At 34.6% G+C, this 14,282-nt stretch overlaps 1 protein-coding gene across 1 annotated transcript in view; it reads left to right on the top strand.

Annotated features, from left to right (window-relative positions):
• Positions 1–9,796: 9,796 nt before the first annotated feature.
• LOC142325161 (coagulation factor X-like) overlaps positions 9,797–14,282 on the top strand; it is a 32,447-nt gene continuing 27,961 nt past the window's right edge. The window contains exons 1-2 of the mRNA XM_075366564.1: positions 9,797–9,925; positions 12,266–12,335. Coding sequence (XP_075222679.1) covers positions 9,850–9,925; positions 12,266–12,335 — 146 coding nt within the window. The 5' untranslated portion in view covers positions 9,797–9,849. The remainder of the gene's footprint in view (positions 9,926–12,265; positions 12,336–14,282) is intronic.

Raw genomic sequence — 14,282 nt, forward strand, 5'->3', positions numbered from 1 at the left:
GCAGGCAGGTTTTATTTTGCTTTGATTGTAAAGTTACTACAATTAAGTTTGCTCTTAAATGAAACTGCAGAAGAGGTTCCAAATAAATTATTTGGAACTGATTCTAGAGCTTGAAATAAGAAAAAAGTCATACAAACGTACGTTCGAAAACGCTTTGTTATAGAGTTATGGCTAGTGAAAAATTTTGTCTGGATTTCACCAGTCAGTCGCCCCGATAAAATGAAGTCTTATGAAATTTTTAAGGCATTATATCAGGGGAAATTGATGATTTCTTATGTTTTTTTACCTGAAAAATTGAATAAAACAAAACTATATTTCCCGTAGTTTTCATGATACCCAATGTGAAACAGAAAAATGAATTACATTTAAGTTAATATATATATATATATATTGTAATCTTATTTTATTCAAAAGGTCTTTATTGTATTAATTCTATTTTAGGTATTTTTCTTCAGATTTGTTTAAGCTTTTATTTCATGTGCTTGACAAGTATCAAAAAATTTGTAGCTTCTAATCATACAAAATGCTCTTGTTAGGATATCACCATACCTATCACATGAATTTTTAATTCACCGCGTTGTGGAGAGGAGGCTGGTTGTGACGTTCTGATTGGTTGACAGCAGGCAGCGTGTTAGTTGTGGTTGTGGTGGGGGGGAGCTTATAAATATAATGTAACAGAGTGAAGTAGTTTAAACCGGGGAAAAGTTTACTTTTCCCACGGAATTATAGGCCAATCTCCCTGTTACCGGTATTGTCTAAGTTGTTCGAGAGGATTTTTCTCGAAAAACTGAGGCGATACATGGAGGGAGAAGTGCGGCCCGAGCAATTTGGGTTCAGGGAGTGTCACTCAACTACCCTCCAACTGGTAAAAATAATATATGACCTTGTCGGAGGCCTGAACAGGAAACGGGTGACTGCAGCCGTTTTTCTGGATGTGGCCAAGGCCTTTGACAAAGTTTGGCATAGCGGGCTGCTTTATAAGCTAGCGCGATCGGCGATCCCGTACCGCTATGTCAGACTGATGCGGTCATATCTACTAGACCGACATTTTGTCGTGCGCGTAGGGGAAACGATTTCCTCTACCAGAGAAATAGCCGCTGGGGTTCCCCAAGGAGCAGTACTTTCCCCGTTCTTGTACACTTTGTACGTGAACGATATGCCGCTGTCGGAAGGGGTCAAAACGGCCCTTTACGCAGACGACACGGCATATTTCTACGAATCCGCAAATGTGGATTACGCGGTCCGGAGGCTCCAAAGGCAGCTGGACTTAGTGGAACCGTGGCTCGACATGTGGAGAATCAGGGTCAACGGTGAAAAATCGGTGGCCGTGATGTTCACATGCAAGACACGAAAACCGACCAGAGAGCTGGAAATCTCAGGGGAGAAAATCCCTTTTGAGAAAACAGTTAAGTACCTGGGGGTGGTGTTGGACAGGCGGCTTACCTTCGACGAGCATGTCAATTATGCGACCCGAAGGGCTAAGGCCGCCAGAGCCTCGCTATACCCAGTGCTGAACAGTGCCAGCCCGTATCCACTGGCAACTAAGCTGCTCATTTTTCGGCTGTACGTACTGCCGATTCTAACATATGCTTACCCGGCATGGGGGGCAGTGTTGAGCTCCTCGCTTCAAAAGAAGATCGAGGCCGTCCAAAACATAGCGTTGCGGACGATCTTTGGAGCTTCGTGGTTCGTCAGGAACGCCACTCTCCGATCTGATGCGAGATTTCAATCCGTGTCCGAGGTGGGGGTGGCGCAGGCGCGCAGACTGTTCGGGAGAGCGGCTGTGTCCGAACACAGTCATCTTCGGGACATCTGCAGAGAGGACCCAACTCCGACAGGTGTAAGGAAGCGGCCTCACGCCGTACTGGACGAACCACCGTGATGGTGCGGTGCGGTAGCCGAAAATCGACAAACCAGGCTTAGGGGCCTCCATATCGCATGAGCCATAAACGGAATAGTGCGTCAGACGCGTTTCCGGGGACGCGAGTGATTAGTTGTTCGCGAGTTATATATTTTGAACACTTCAAATACGGTAAGTCGCGCATACAACAAAAACGCGGTCTAAATTTAATTTTTTTTTTTTTTTTTTTTTTTTTTTTGCGTGTTTTGTTCTGTTTCTCTTGTTTCAGAAACGGGAGAAACGTGGATGTGGAACGACTCGACGTGCCGTCTCATCCTGCCAGCCGAAAAGAAAAGTTATAATTAAGAAATTTTTTTTTTTTTCGTGTTTGTGTTCTGCTTCTTCTGTTGCAGATACCAACAGCCACCACAAAACAAATGGTTTCTTCACTGCGGCCACGCGGTCCCCCCAACCCCTTCTCAGACACACGTGTGTCTGAAGGTTAATAATTACGTGGAGTGAATAATTACTGTTTACTTCTTTCCAGAAAATCGCCGCCCCAAAACCGCGATCGAGAATAGGCACCACCATTTGTAAGTTCTCTATTACCTTCTTTTCCTTTCAGGAAAGAAGAAAGAGGGAACGAGCCCAGCAGCCAGCAGCCATCAGCCCAGCAGCCATCAGCCCAGCAGTCGCAAGCCCAGCAGCCACCTGCCCAGCAGCCACCTGCCCAGCAGCGACCTGCCCAGCAGCCACTGACAGCACAGAAGAGCGAAGAAACCTGCACTTTCCCCCGTTCAGCCCTTCGGGGCTTCGGGAATTACAAGGTTAACGGTATGTAACTTCGGTTACTACCAATTCTTGGAAAGTGCAGGCCAAAGAAGAACGAAGAGGTCTTCGGGAGAAGAAGAGGGAAAAGATGAAGAAGAAGGAAGACCAGCCACTCGTCTCAACATCACGGACTGGAGTCCGGAACAGAGCCCAGCAGAGATGCGTCCTGAAGGGCAGCCATACCAGAAGCGGATGAAGAGCTTCTTAACAACCTCTCCTAATTCAAACTTACAATCAGACCAAATAACCCAGCAATTGCGACCCCTCCGGAAAAGGGGACGCATTGCTCCCTCCTTTTTAGCTAGTGTCCCGTTGTGGCGTATTCCTGCTAGCCTACTAAAGAGTTAGCACCGAAAGGACTTCAGTGGACGGTCTGAAGGGGAATTACGTCGGGAGGACAGGCTTTATAAGCCTAGCCTTCCGCGGTCGGCCCATGCAATGGGTTTGATAACGCTGGTTCAACAACGGATTGGAATGCAGTTGGATCCGTCTTAAATTCACTAAAGTAGTAATAGACAAAGATTGAAAAATTGGATCCGAGATTAAAAAAATAACCTTTAAAAAAAAAAACAAGCCCGATTGGAGGGATCCAGTGGCAAGGGACTCTGTCCAGGCTCTGCGATGGAGTGGGGAGTGGTGGACTCCTGCCAACTTTGCATTCCATTCCATTCCCGAAGTAGTTTATTCTTTGAGAAACATTCGAGGTTTAAACATTATGAATCAGTTTAGTGAAGAAGATGCACGCGTACGCGTTGGTGACCAACGTCTTACGCCTATGTGTTTTAAATTAAAACAGTTTTTTATATGTTGTCGATTTATCTGAACATTATTTCGATAAAAACGGTGATAACCTGATCATAAGGTTAGTTTTCAATGATGATTTAGAATATGGACGAAAATATTATTGCGAATTTGAATGTGGTGAAAAAGCTATTGCTCTTATTGACAGTAAAGAGGTACTATTTTCTGGGTTCTACGGTAACGATGGTAACGTAAAGGCGTTCAAATTAAATCATTCGTCGAATATGAAGTTGGACGCGTCAACGTTAAAAGATCTCAATTAGTCTCATCGAAAAAATAACGTACTCGCTATAAACGTGTATGTTGCAAATCAAAAAAGAAGAGTAACATCTCATGTAGCGTCGGATGGAGTACTTTTCTTTAGGATGCACGATGAGGTAGATTGTTCTACCAACGATGATGATGATACCCAACTGCTGATGGTCGCGTACGACACAAACAAAAATTCAGAAAGTGGTTACATTAAAACGAATCGATATATGAGAGGATGTCATATCGCTTCTCTTTATTTTATTTCATACAAGAATACGAAACGCCAAAAATAAGATGAAGAAAACCGTCGTTCATCTATTCGAATTTTTTCATTTATACGATTTTAAATAAGTGTTTTTAAGGACTACAACACATTACACAAACAACAAAAAAAGCTACACACAAAACAAAAACACTTAAAACCCCCATACAGTAATGTATTTACTATTGTTTTCTTAAAAAGTAATAGTTTTTGCAATTACTATATGTAGTGGTTCCAAGGCCCGTGACATGATATGATATTGGTTCCAGGTAGTGTCAGATTATGTTACAAATGGTGAGGAGAGTGTTTAAATAAAATTTTACACCGTTTACTTATGAGAAACATTTTCATTATACTCCTTTACAAGACCATGATGTGATAAACAACAAATGCAGATGATGGGTACAGATAAACTTGCACGAGAAAACGAGTTTCACATATATAAATAAGTTAACAATGTTTTTCGGATAGATGTGTTTTCTTGTGGAAGTTTATCATTAATAATTTTTTCCTTTTTTTTATCACATCGCAGTCTTGTAAAGAAGTACATGAAGATGATTTTTTTGAAGCTAAACGAGTTTTTTCTAGGCCTACTGGGGAGAGATATCACTCGTTAAAAAAATCTCAACCCGCCGCAGTTGCTACCTCCTGGGTGGTGTGGAAATGCAATTGTTTTTTTAATTTGTTTTAGCGTACATTTTTATACACAGAATATGAGTCTCTCTTTGTTTTGTTAGGAGTAATTTTTATAGTATCCAACTTAATTTTTAGCTTATATTTTTAATCATTTGCTGTTATACGAGTGTTTTTCAGATCTACTGGGGAAAGATCTCACACTAAAAATTTTAACGCGCCGCTGCGATTACTACCTCTTGCGTGGTGTGGAAATGCAACAAAACTCTAAACCCCCAAACAGTAATGTAAGATTTTTTTAGAAATAAAATTTAGTCGATTGGCATTATTGGATGAAGGTTCTAATGCCTTCGGTGTAATCCGACGTCAGATTCGAAATACACCCGCGAATGGTGAGGAGACACATAAATGGATATATTTGAGTGTGGTAATTTTCGCGCGCAAAATGTAACCGGTTTTTTCTTTTACAGATTTGATGAGAGTGCGCGCGCAACCGACTAACTAGTGCGCATGCGCCGCGATTGGTCGACGGGGCATGGCACTTTTGGGGCGAAATCAGTCGAGCGCGCATCTCGCACGGTAAACACCCTGCGTCACTCCGTTGACACACACACGTACGCAAACACACGCGCAGACGCCGCCTCCCGGTGCAATCGCTACGACGGCCAGGGACATCCTCGAGGTACGCCTAAATTTTTATTCATAAACATACACACACACACACACACACACAGACTAGTGTGACGTTAAAACATGATGACAGCGACTGCGGCGGCGGTTACAGGTATTAACAACAAAATTAAAAAAATTAGCGACTTATGTAGAACAAATTTCACTCCGTCTGACGTTCATCCGCCGTAGCCGAACGTTCTAAGGCGTCGGTTCGAAACCTAGCCGGTCCACATTTTTTTCACTTTAAATATTATTAATTTATTCAATTCTACCGCCGCTCAACACCAACGTCAAAACCAAATAACAGCTGTTCAACAATACTACCAACCTTTGAAATATTAATTAAATAATTTCTATTTACAAACAATGTAATCACGTTGGCAATACTGATGAGACTACGTGCGCCAATACACAAATCCAACATGGCCGACCATCGTCATCTTGGATTTGGCGCCCGTACGCCTATTTCCGTACTACTCCTTTTTCTTGAACAGAAAGCACAATAAACAATGAAGCATAACAGTGCATTGATTAATGCAGTGGTTAAAATGGCTGTTACACATATTTTTCGGTTGTTTGCTTTCATTGCTACAAATATATTTTCTTAAAAAATGTTTAATGCTTTGATCTTGTCATTTTATTATGATGACCCTGTGTATTTCATGGTAATAATTGGTTTTAACTGTGTTTTTTCGACAGATCGGCTGCTACCGGTGGGATAATTGAAGTTTAAAAAATTCGTTTGTTCTAATGCAATGAATTATCTGCATTAGAAAATTTGTGTGTGTGTGTGTATGTTTATATTATTTTTATGACTATTGTTATGAGGTCTTTTTCATCAAATGTACTTGATAATTAGGTCAAGTTTGGCGTTTAAAATGTATAGTAAGCTTTTCTTTTTTTGAAAAACAAACAAATGGGGCAAACTTTTACTTAAGAGACAAAAAGAAATATGTTTTTTTTTTTTTTTAGTCGTATCAACAATTAAAGTCATTAGCGACTTATCAATGTAATGTAACTGTACCGGTAAATTTGTAGTCTTGAACAAACTCAAGTCGACTATTCCTGGTACGTGGTTAATAGAAACCCAAACACCAAAGAATACCAGTATCCACGATCTTGTATTCAAATCCCACTCTTTTTTTTTTGTTTAGTCTCCGGAACCACCGTAAAGTATTTCTTCAGAGGATGAATGTAAATGAAGTGTAGTTTTGTACAGTCCAGGTCGACCAGTCTTGAGATTTGCGGTTAATTGAAATCCAACCACAAAAGAACACCTGGTATCCACGATCTAGTATTCAAATCCGAATAAAAGAACCTTTATTAGGATTTGAATCTAAGCACTTTGACTTCAATATTAGCAGATTTACGAAGACGAGTTTACCACTAGACCAACCAGTTGGGTATTATCTGTTTTTGTTTATATTCCTGTAAAGGTTATGTTTACGAAAAAACGTTTTTTAGCTGTATTTAACATTTTTGCTTTAAATAATTTAATAATTTTAGCAAATTAATATTATTACCTTTTCATTAACGATTTTGCTAACGGATGATTAGAAAGAAGGAATGTTTCAATCCAGCCGATCAGCTTTTAGTCGCTGTGGTTATGTTTGCGTAGTATGAAAGGGGAAGAACAACGCAAACAATCAGTAGCGCATATGTCTCTGCGAACAGCTTAAAACTAATTGTACAATTATATTTTATAGTTTTATCCTCCTACCTACTTCTTTTTACTGGAAAAAAATTAAAGATCTTTCGTATACTACATATATTAATAAAAATATATTGTCCGCCCGAAAAAATGTATTTTTTTGGGAGTTGTATGACTATTATTCTTAGTAGATATATATTTACTAAGAATGTAAAAATGTAAACATATAAGAATGAAAATATGTCGTAGGCGAATTGAAAAATCAGATTTATTGTAAAGAGCCTACGACACTTTGTAACGCGCCCGGTGAATTGGAAAATTATATAGTAATTTCTAATTAGCCAGATATTTTTCAGGCTTATTGTATGAGTCCAAACATCTTTAGGCTAATAGAAAATGTGCAATTGTTTACACATTTTTTCTTCCAAACAGTGAGTATTTGGAGGTATTTGCAGAAAAGTTATAAGTGTAATCTAATCAAACTTAACTTACGCTCACTAATGAAGGTTAGTGAGAGTAGGTTAAGTTTGGTTTGGCAGTTCTCAGGGCACGGCGCGTTTGATTATTACCTTTTACCTTTATAGGTTTGGTAGACTCAGCTCTCCTCGCTGCATGTACTGTTGTGGCGAGGATTCTGCCAAACACACACTATTTCACGTGAGGAATGGATCGATCTCCGGGATCAGGCGGGTGTAACTGGTTTAAGTCCAGAAGACCTAGTCAAACATATGCTTGAGACAGTCCAGAATTAGCAGGTGCTCGACAAATACGCGACCGAAGTTTTAAGAAAGAAGGATGAAGGGATGAAGAGGCTCGAAGACGAGGGTTTTAAGACTAGTAGGGATGGATAGCCCCAGTTGCGATATCCGGTACGCCGAGACGTGCTGGTACCAATGAACGACTGGGGACTCCATGGGAGTGAAAAAACAAAAATATAAAAGACCCAAACCGGTGCGGACACCTTTGGGTGCGCCCCATTAGAGTGGGCACAAGCAAAAAAAGAAAAGAGCCAGCTGGCGAGCCGATCTGCCATGCCGGATTTACAGCCGGTAGGCGGGAAGGCTCATTTGAGTAAATGGACACTTTCCTGAGCTGAGGTTTACTTAAATGTATGTCCGGTTCAGGGGAGTAGGGATGAGGTAAAAAAATAAAAAAGGTTAAGTTTGGTTAGATCATAATTATAAGCATTAATGCTTATATTGAACCTCTATTTCTCTTTAATGAACAAACAATTGCACATTTTCTAATTCGCCTAAAGTTGAATGGGCTCATTACAATAAGCCTGAAAAATATCAGACCGATTAAAAATTGCTAGATAATTTTCCAATTTGCCGGGTGCATCGCAAATGGCGCTCTTTGCAATAAGCATGATTTTTCAATTCATTTGCGATATATATATAGTGTGCATTTCTTTAATCAAACTGGTTTAAAATTAACTGGTAAGTGTTTAAGTTAACTTAAAATTTACTTTATTAAATTAATTTAACTGGTTTAAAATTTAACCATTAACCTAATTCAAATTATATAGCGAAATAAAGATATGCCTGGCCATGGACCCACGTTAAATTAAAGACCGTTTTTTGATAACTTTCATTTGATTTCACGTTGAAAACACCAACTAATAAAAAAAGATTAAATCTTAACTAAAATATTTTTTTATATATTGGCGTTTTTCCAGTTATCACTGTCCTACACACAGCAGAGGTAAACACAATGAAAGAATGGATAAAATTACAAATATGTAAACACGTCAACAGAAAGAGTAAATTACAAAGTACAAAATATTTTTACTTTGTATCGATTTAAAATGTTTTTTTTCAAAATGCTGTTTAGATTACTCACTATCACCCATGAGATTAAAAGACCACGCGTGAAATACTTTATATTTCACGAAAACTCGATGAATGATTTAATCTTTTTAAAAATTTTATTTGAAAAATTTAGTATTTTTTCAAATTGTCATTTGAATATTTTGTTGTTTTTTTTTCTTTGCACCAAATCAGTAAATTTTTGTTTTTCTTCGATTCCAATGATTCACTTTAAATTTTTCTGCAGTATTTTACTAAAAAAAATTTAATATACTGGTTGATGAATTACAAAAAATGTTGTTTGGAAAAATAATGGCATCAACAAATTACCATTTTGATCACTTCAACATATGTAATTTTCTCGATTTTTGAATCCTAATCAAGCTTGGAATTTTTCGCCCGTACAAATTTTAATTACTGCATTCCTTCTAATAAATTGGTGTAAGGAAGCACATCCTGCTGTAGAAATTCATTAAAATTTCTTCCGACTACCTCCAGAAAAACTAGGAAAGTACAAGGCGGAAAAGAAATGTATCCACTCGATATTAATCATGCGATGCAGGTAAGTACGTTGTATCAATTTCATACTGTGGTAACATTCTGCTATTGTAGTTACAGAATCACACATATACATACAAGATAGTCAAAACATATCATATACAAAACAGATTATCTATCTCCGTTGCCAGGTAAAAGTGCATCCTCATTACCCGTTAGGAAGTCCAGCACCATCTGGAACATACGGTACATGAAAAATGTGAGTTGAATTTAAACTTTATACTTCTAGCCCTACATTTTAATTTTTACAGTCAATAAACAATTTATTACAAGTAAAACTCTTACAGTAATGTAACATTGTTTCATATTTTAATGTATTATTTATAAAATTATGTCACTTTTATATTAGTTTAATTATACTTTTAATACATACATCGATAGAAGAAAGGAAGTTGTAACGGGTTTGTATTAGCGATTAAAAAGGGATTTTTGTTGCAATTTAATGGTAAATTATGAATTCCCACTGTTTATGTGCAAAACCTGTTGGTAAGTTATCGGCCGAAGACTAAGAGTTCAGTTAAGTGCTGAGTTTTAGATCACTATGAAGGCTAAGTCAGCTTACAGTCAATTAATTTTTAATTGGATTTTTAATATTTATATTGTTTCTGCATTCGCTGGTATGTTAAATTTTGTTTTTATTATATTAATTATTTATTTATTTTATTTAAAATTATTCCTTTGCGATTCAAATATTGTCAAGCTATCTACTAAAATACTGCGCACCTAGAATAAGGAAAATGAAATGACCATATTATCCTGATAATATAACCACATTATCAATAATTATGCAACAGTTATTTCTAATAAAACATATATTACTCACTAAACTGTATTCACCACACATACACACACTATATATATATATATATGAGTATATTAACATGTTTATACAACATGTACATCCCATTTTTCGTATGACTATGTACAAGGATGAAAAATATTTAATGTATTTTTGAATGAGCGTGAGAGTGATCAACCGAGCCCTTTTTCCCATGTATTCCTAACCTGGGTCTGTTAACATTTCTCATTGTAGGTGTGTCAGTGGGCAGTATTACAAAGGGCGATTTTTAAACAGACCTGTTAGCTTTACTAAACGCTAACCGCTAAATCCCCGTTCTGGATTCCTCCAATTATTATATTTTATATTACTTTCTTTTTAATTGGCAGGAATCCATTACTCAGATTTGTTATACCGCTCTTGTTTTTTAAATTACATGTCAAATTGGGATTTTATAATTTTTTTTTAATTTTTATTGTTTAAATCTATTAAGAAAGAGTTTTTAAATAATTTTTTTCTGAATAAGGTATTACCTGAGTAGAAATAGTTTTCAAGCCTTACCAGTATTGTAGGTGGTAGTTTTTAAACTGTTTCAAATACCTAATGTCGAGTTTCAAACATTCCGTTATTTTTAACTACATTCTGAAAGAGTAGTTAGCATAGAATTGAAGATATGTTCATTTTTATAACTTTTTAATGATTTTACAATTCACCCTAAAATATTTGTATTATTTTCTTTAAATAAATAAATGAGGAAAAAAGTGGGAAATACAAACGTAAAAACATTATTCTACATAATCTTGTTAAACTTTGAGAAAGAGATTAAATTTACAGATTTTAGAAAGTGCTGGAAAAGTTCAGAATAAAATATGTGTCTGAGTTAATAATCATTAAAATATACTACATGTAAATTTTTATGCAGTAAATTAATATGTAACAAAGTACAATTAGAGCACTTCATGACAGTTTATCATAACATCTCAGTCCAGCTTATGAGAAATAAACATGCTAATGAAATGCAACTTGAAAAATTATTTAAATGCTAACTTGAAATTATTAGTGTAATGATTTTACTATATCTACTGCTACTGATAGCTTTTTCATCTAGAAAAGAGAACAGTTTTATTGATTGTAATCTCACAATAATACCTAAACTGATTTACTTCAGAGATGTTAAACCATAAGTTTATTTAAGCACATTCAGTGTAAATTAGTAAAAATATTATCTTGTAACTTTACCAAATGTTTTATATGAATAGTCGGAAAGGGAAGAAAGGACAAAAAGTCAGTTTTTTCTACATTCTTTGGTTAGGCAGCTACATGCTATTATTATCAGAGATACATTCATTTTGCATTCAGTTTTAATTCACAATATTGTTTAAACTACGTTAGAGTTCATCAGTTTATTAATCACGAAGTCACTTAAATGATAAGTGGTTACTTCATTAACATAAAATTAGATAATTAAAATTCTTAATGCATAATTTTTATGAAATTCAATCTGTATTTCATTATCTTAGTTGTTAAATAAGAATAAAAACATTTATGAACTATTTATTACATATGGCTCGTTATCAATGGTTTATCTTAGAATATTGCTCTAATGAACTTAACAACTCTAAACTGAAAGCAAGTCTCACTGTGGTTTATATTAAAAACAAACAGTGTTAATAATCTCTGAATCTTTATATTTTTCCTTTCAAATAAGAAATGTTCAGTTAGCGTTTGAAATGTTTTGTACATCATTACTAAAACAAAATCCCTGTTTTCTCATTTGAAATTTTAGAGTTAAATGCTCTGGTAGCAACAATTTATTTTATGATACATTTAAATTTGATAAAAAAACATAAATTATAAAAAAATTAAAAATGTAATATAATTACATGGAAAATTTTCTAATTTTTTTTGGGACATTTTCTACATCAGTGTTTTTTGTAAATAGATAATGAGTTGAATTGTAAGTGATGAAAAAATGCCAAGCCCATGCCAAAAAGCAAATGCAGGACATTCAGTACACAGTAAGTCGCTTGTCCAACCGAACTATGACAACTAGAATTATTCGTTTAAATTAATAATTCTTGTTAATGGGAAAAATGGTACTCTAAAAAATTATTCAGTTTATTTAATGTAGTTAAATGAAGCATTTAATGAAGTGAATTAATAATTATTTCAATTGCAGGAGTCACAGTAGATGTATTTTCAAGGCCATTTAATTCTTACAGAAATGAAAGTGACATTAAAAATCTAAGGTAAATAATTTTATCTCACATAATTTACAAAATAATTTTATTTGTATGAGAATGCGCGCGCGCGCACGAGCGCGCACACACACAATCAACATTATTCAGCAATGTGCACATTATGCTATCAATAAAGTTCACATTGTTTATTAAGGCATCTCTATCGCATTAACCATCCTTTAAAACAATGTATCTATACTCTTCAATAATTAATTTAAAACATAATCATTCTATTTAAATTTAGTATGCTAAATTTATTTTCTTTTAATTCTATTGGTTAATTTCACTTTTATGGAAATTGTAATTCTTACATACACATCATCTTTAAGAAATATAGAAAATAATAAAAAAATATATACAGTAATATGATAGTAATAACAATGACAATCATAGTAATAATTATTTATCTAATGATTGAAAATAGTAATTGTTACAGTAATAATGTCATTGTTGTTCTCTATTACTATAAAAATTACATTTTATGCACATAACATTTTCAGTTTCATTGTCAATATCAGTTTTAATAAATGAGACATTTAAGTAGAAAAGAATTGAATTACAAAACAGCTCACTGTTACACGTCTAAGGTCCTTAGGCCATTATTTTCAGTCTTGATTATCAACTATTTATTTGAATGCTACAAAAAGAAGTCATTAGCCATTAAAGAAAATTACTAACAGATGTGGTGAACTATACTGGATATGACTTTCTATGTACAGCCTGCAGGGTAGTTATTTTTTTATTAAGGCTTGAAAAGAAGTGTTAACTCTCTCTTTACGAATGTCTGGAGATTTTGTTTCTTCCTCGGGGATTAGAAAATAAGTCCTTGACTAGTTGGTGATGGCCTTTTGTGCTAATTTTAGTGAAAAAACAAACCAAACTCAGGCTCAAACTGAGGTGCCCATAATGTAATGGCCAAGATTCCTATATCTCTAAAAAACTGATTTATATCTAATATTTAAATTAGTAATCAATCAAATTAAATTATTACTTAAATAGTCATAAATGATCCTTAAAAAACATAATATCTAGCATTCTTGATACAGGTAAAGTTGTAACTAAATTGTAATAGTTTATAGTATATAAAAAGAAAATATTTTTATTATTATTTTCCAAATTGTTTAAATTCATAATGATTTAAGTTAAAAAAATAGTTCTATAATTTTTTAGTTCTGTATTCAGTCTTTTAAAGAAATGAATTCTGTAGATTTTTCATATAATATAATTAAAGTTGATGAAAAAACTTTCAAAACTCAAAAACATCTAAACAAACTTCAGAATACTTTTATTGTTAGAAAAAAAAATCTAATGTGGATACCACATGACTTGCTAATTAAATATGCCTATTAAATTACACATACACATTTTCTTTAAATGAAAATTACATAAAAATTTTTTTCATTAATATTTTCATATTTTTTTTACTTTTATTGAATTATTATTTATCATAAATTTTTTTTTACAATCAGTGGTTAATAATTATTAATAAATCAATATATTTAAATTAAAAGAAAAAGGTCAATAAAAGAAAAAAAAGAGATGAAGTCTGATTCGTACCAATGTGCCTTCCCCTAGTAAGATCCAAATATTTCATTAATTAAAATTTTATTTGGCTATAACTCTGGAACTAATGAAAATAAATACCACTAGATATATCATTGAAAAACTCTCAATTGGGGCTGCCATTAAGAAAAAGTCCAAAATCTAAATTTTTTGGATTTTGGACTTTTTTGGACACTTTTGGTCCAGTCTATTGCAATCAAAAGGGGAGGTTCGCAACTAGAGGTTACACCAGTCCTAAATCCAAAATTTCAACATTCTGTGGCTAATCATTTGTGAGTTATATGAGATACATGCATATGCACATACGTACAGATGTCATGATGAACTAGTCAAAATGGATTCAGGGTGATCAAAATGGATATTTCAAAATGAAATCTGAAAACCAAAATTTTT

This window comes from Lycorma delicatula, chromosome 5 (genome assembly GCF_047948215.1).
Source record: "Lycorma delicatula isolate Av1 chromosome 5, ASM4794821v1, whole genome shotgun sequence".
Classification (NCBI taxonomy): Eukaryota; Metazoa; Arthropoda; class Insecta; order Hemiptera; family Fulgoridae; genus Lycorma; species Lycorma delicatula.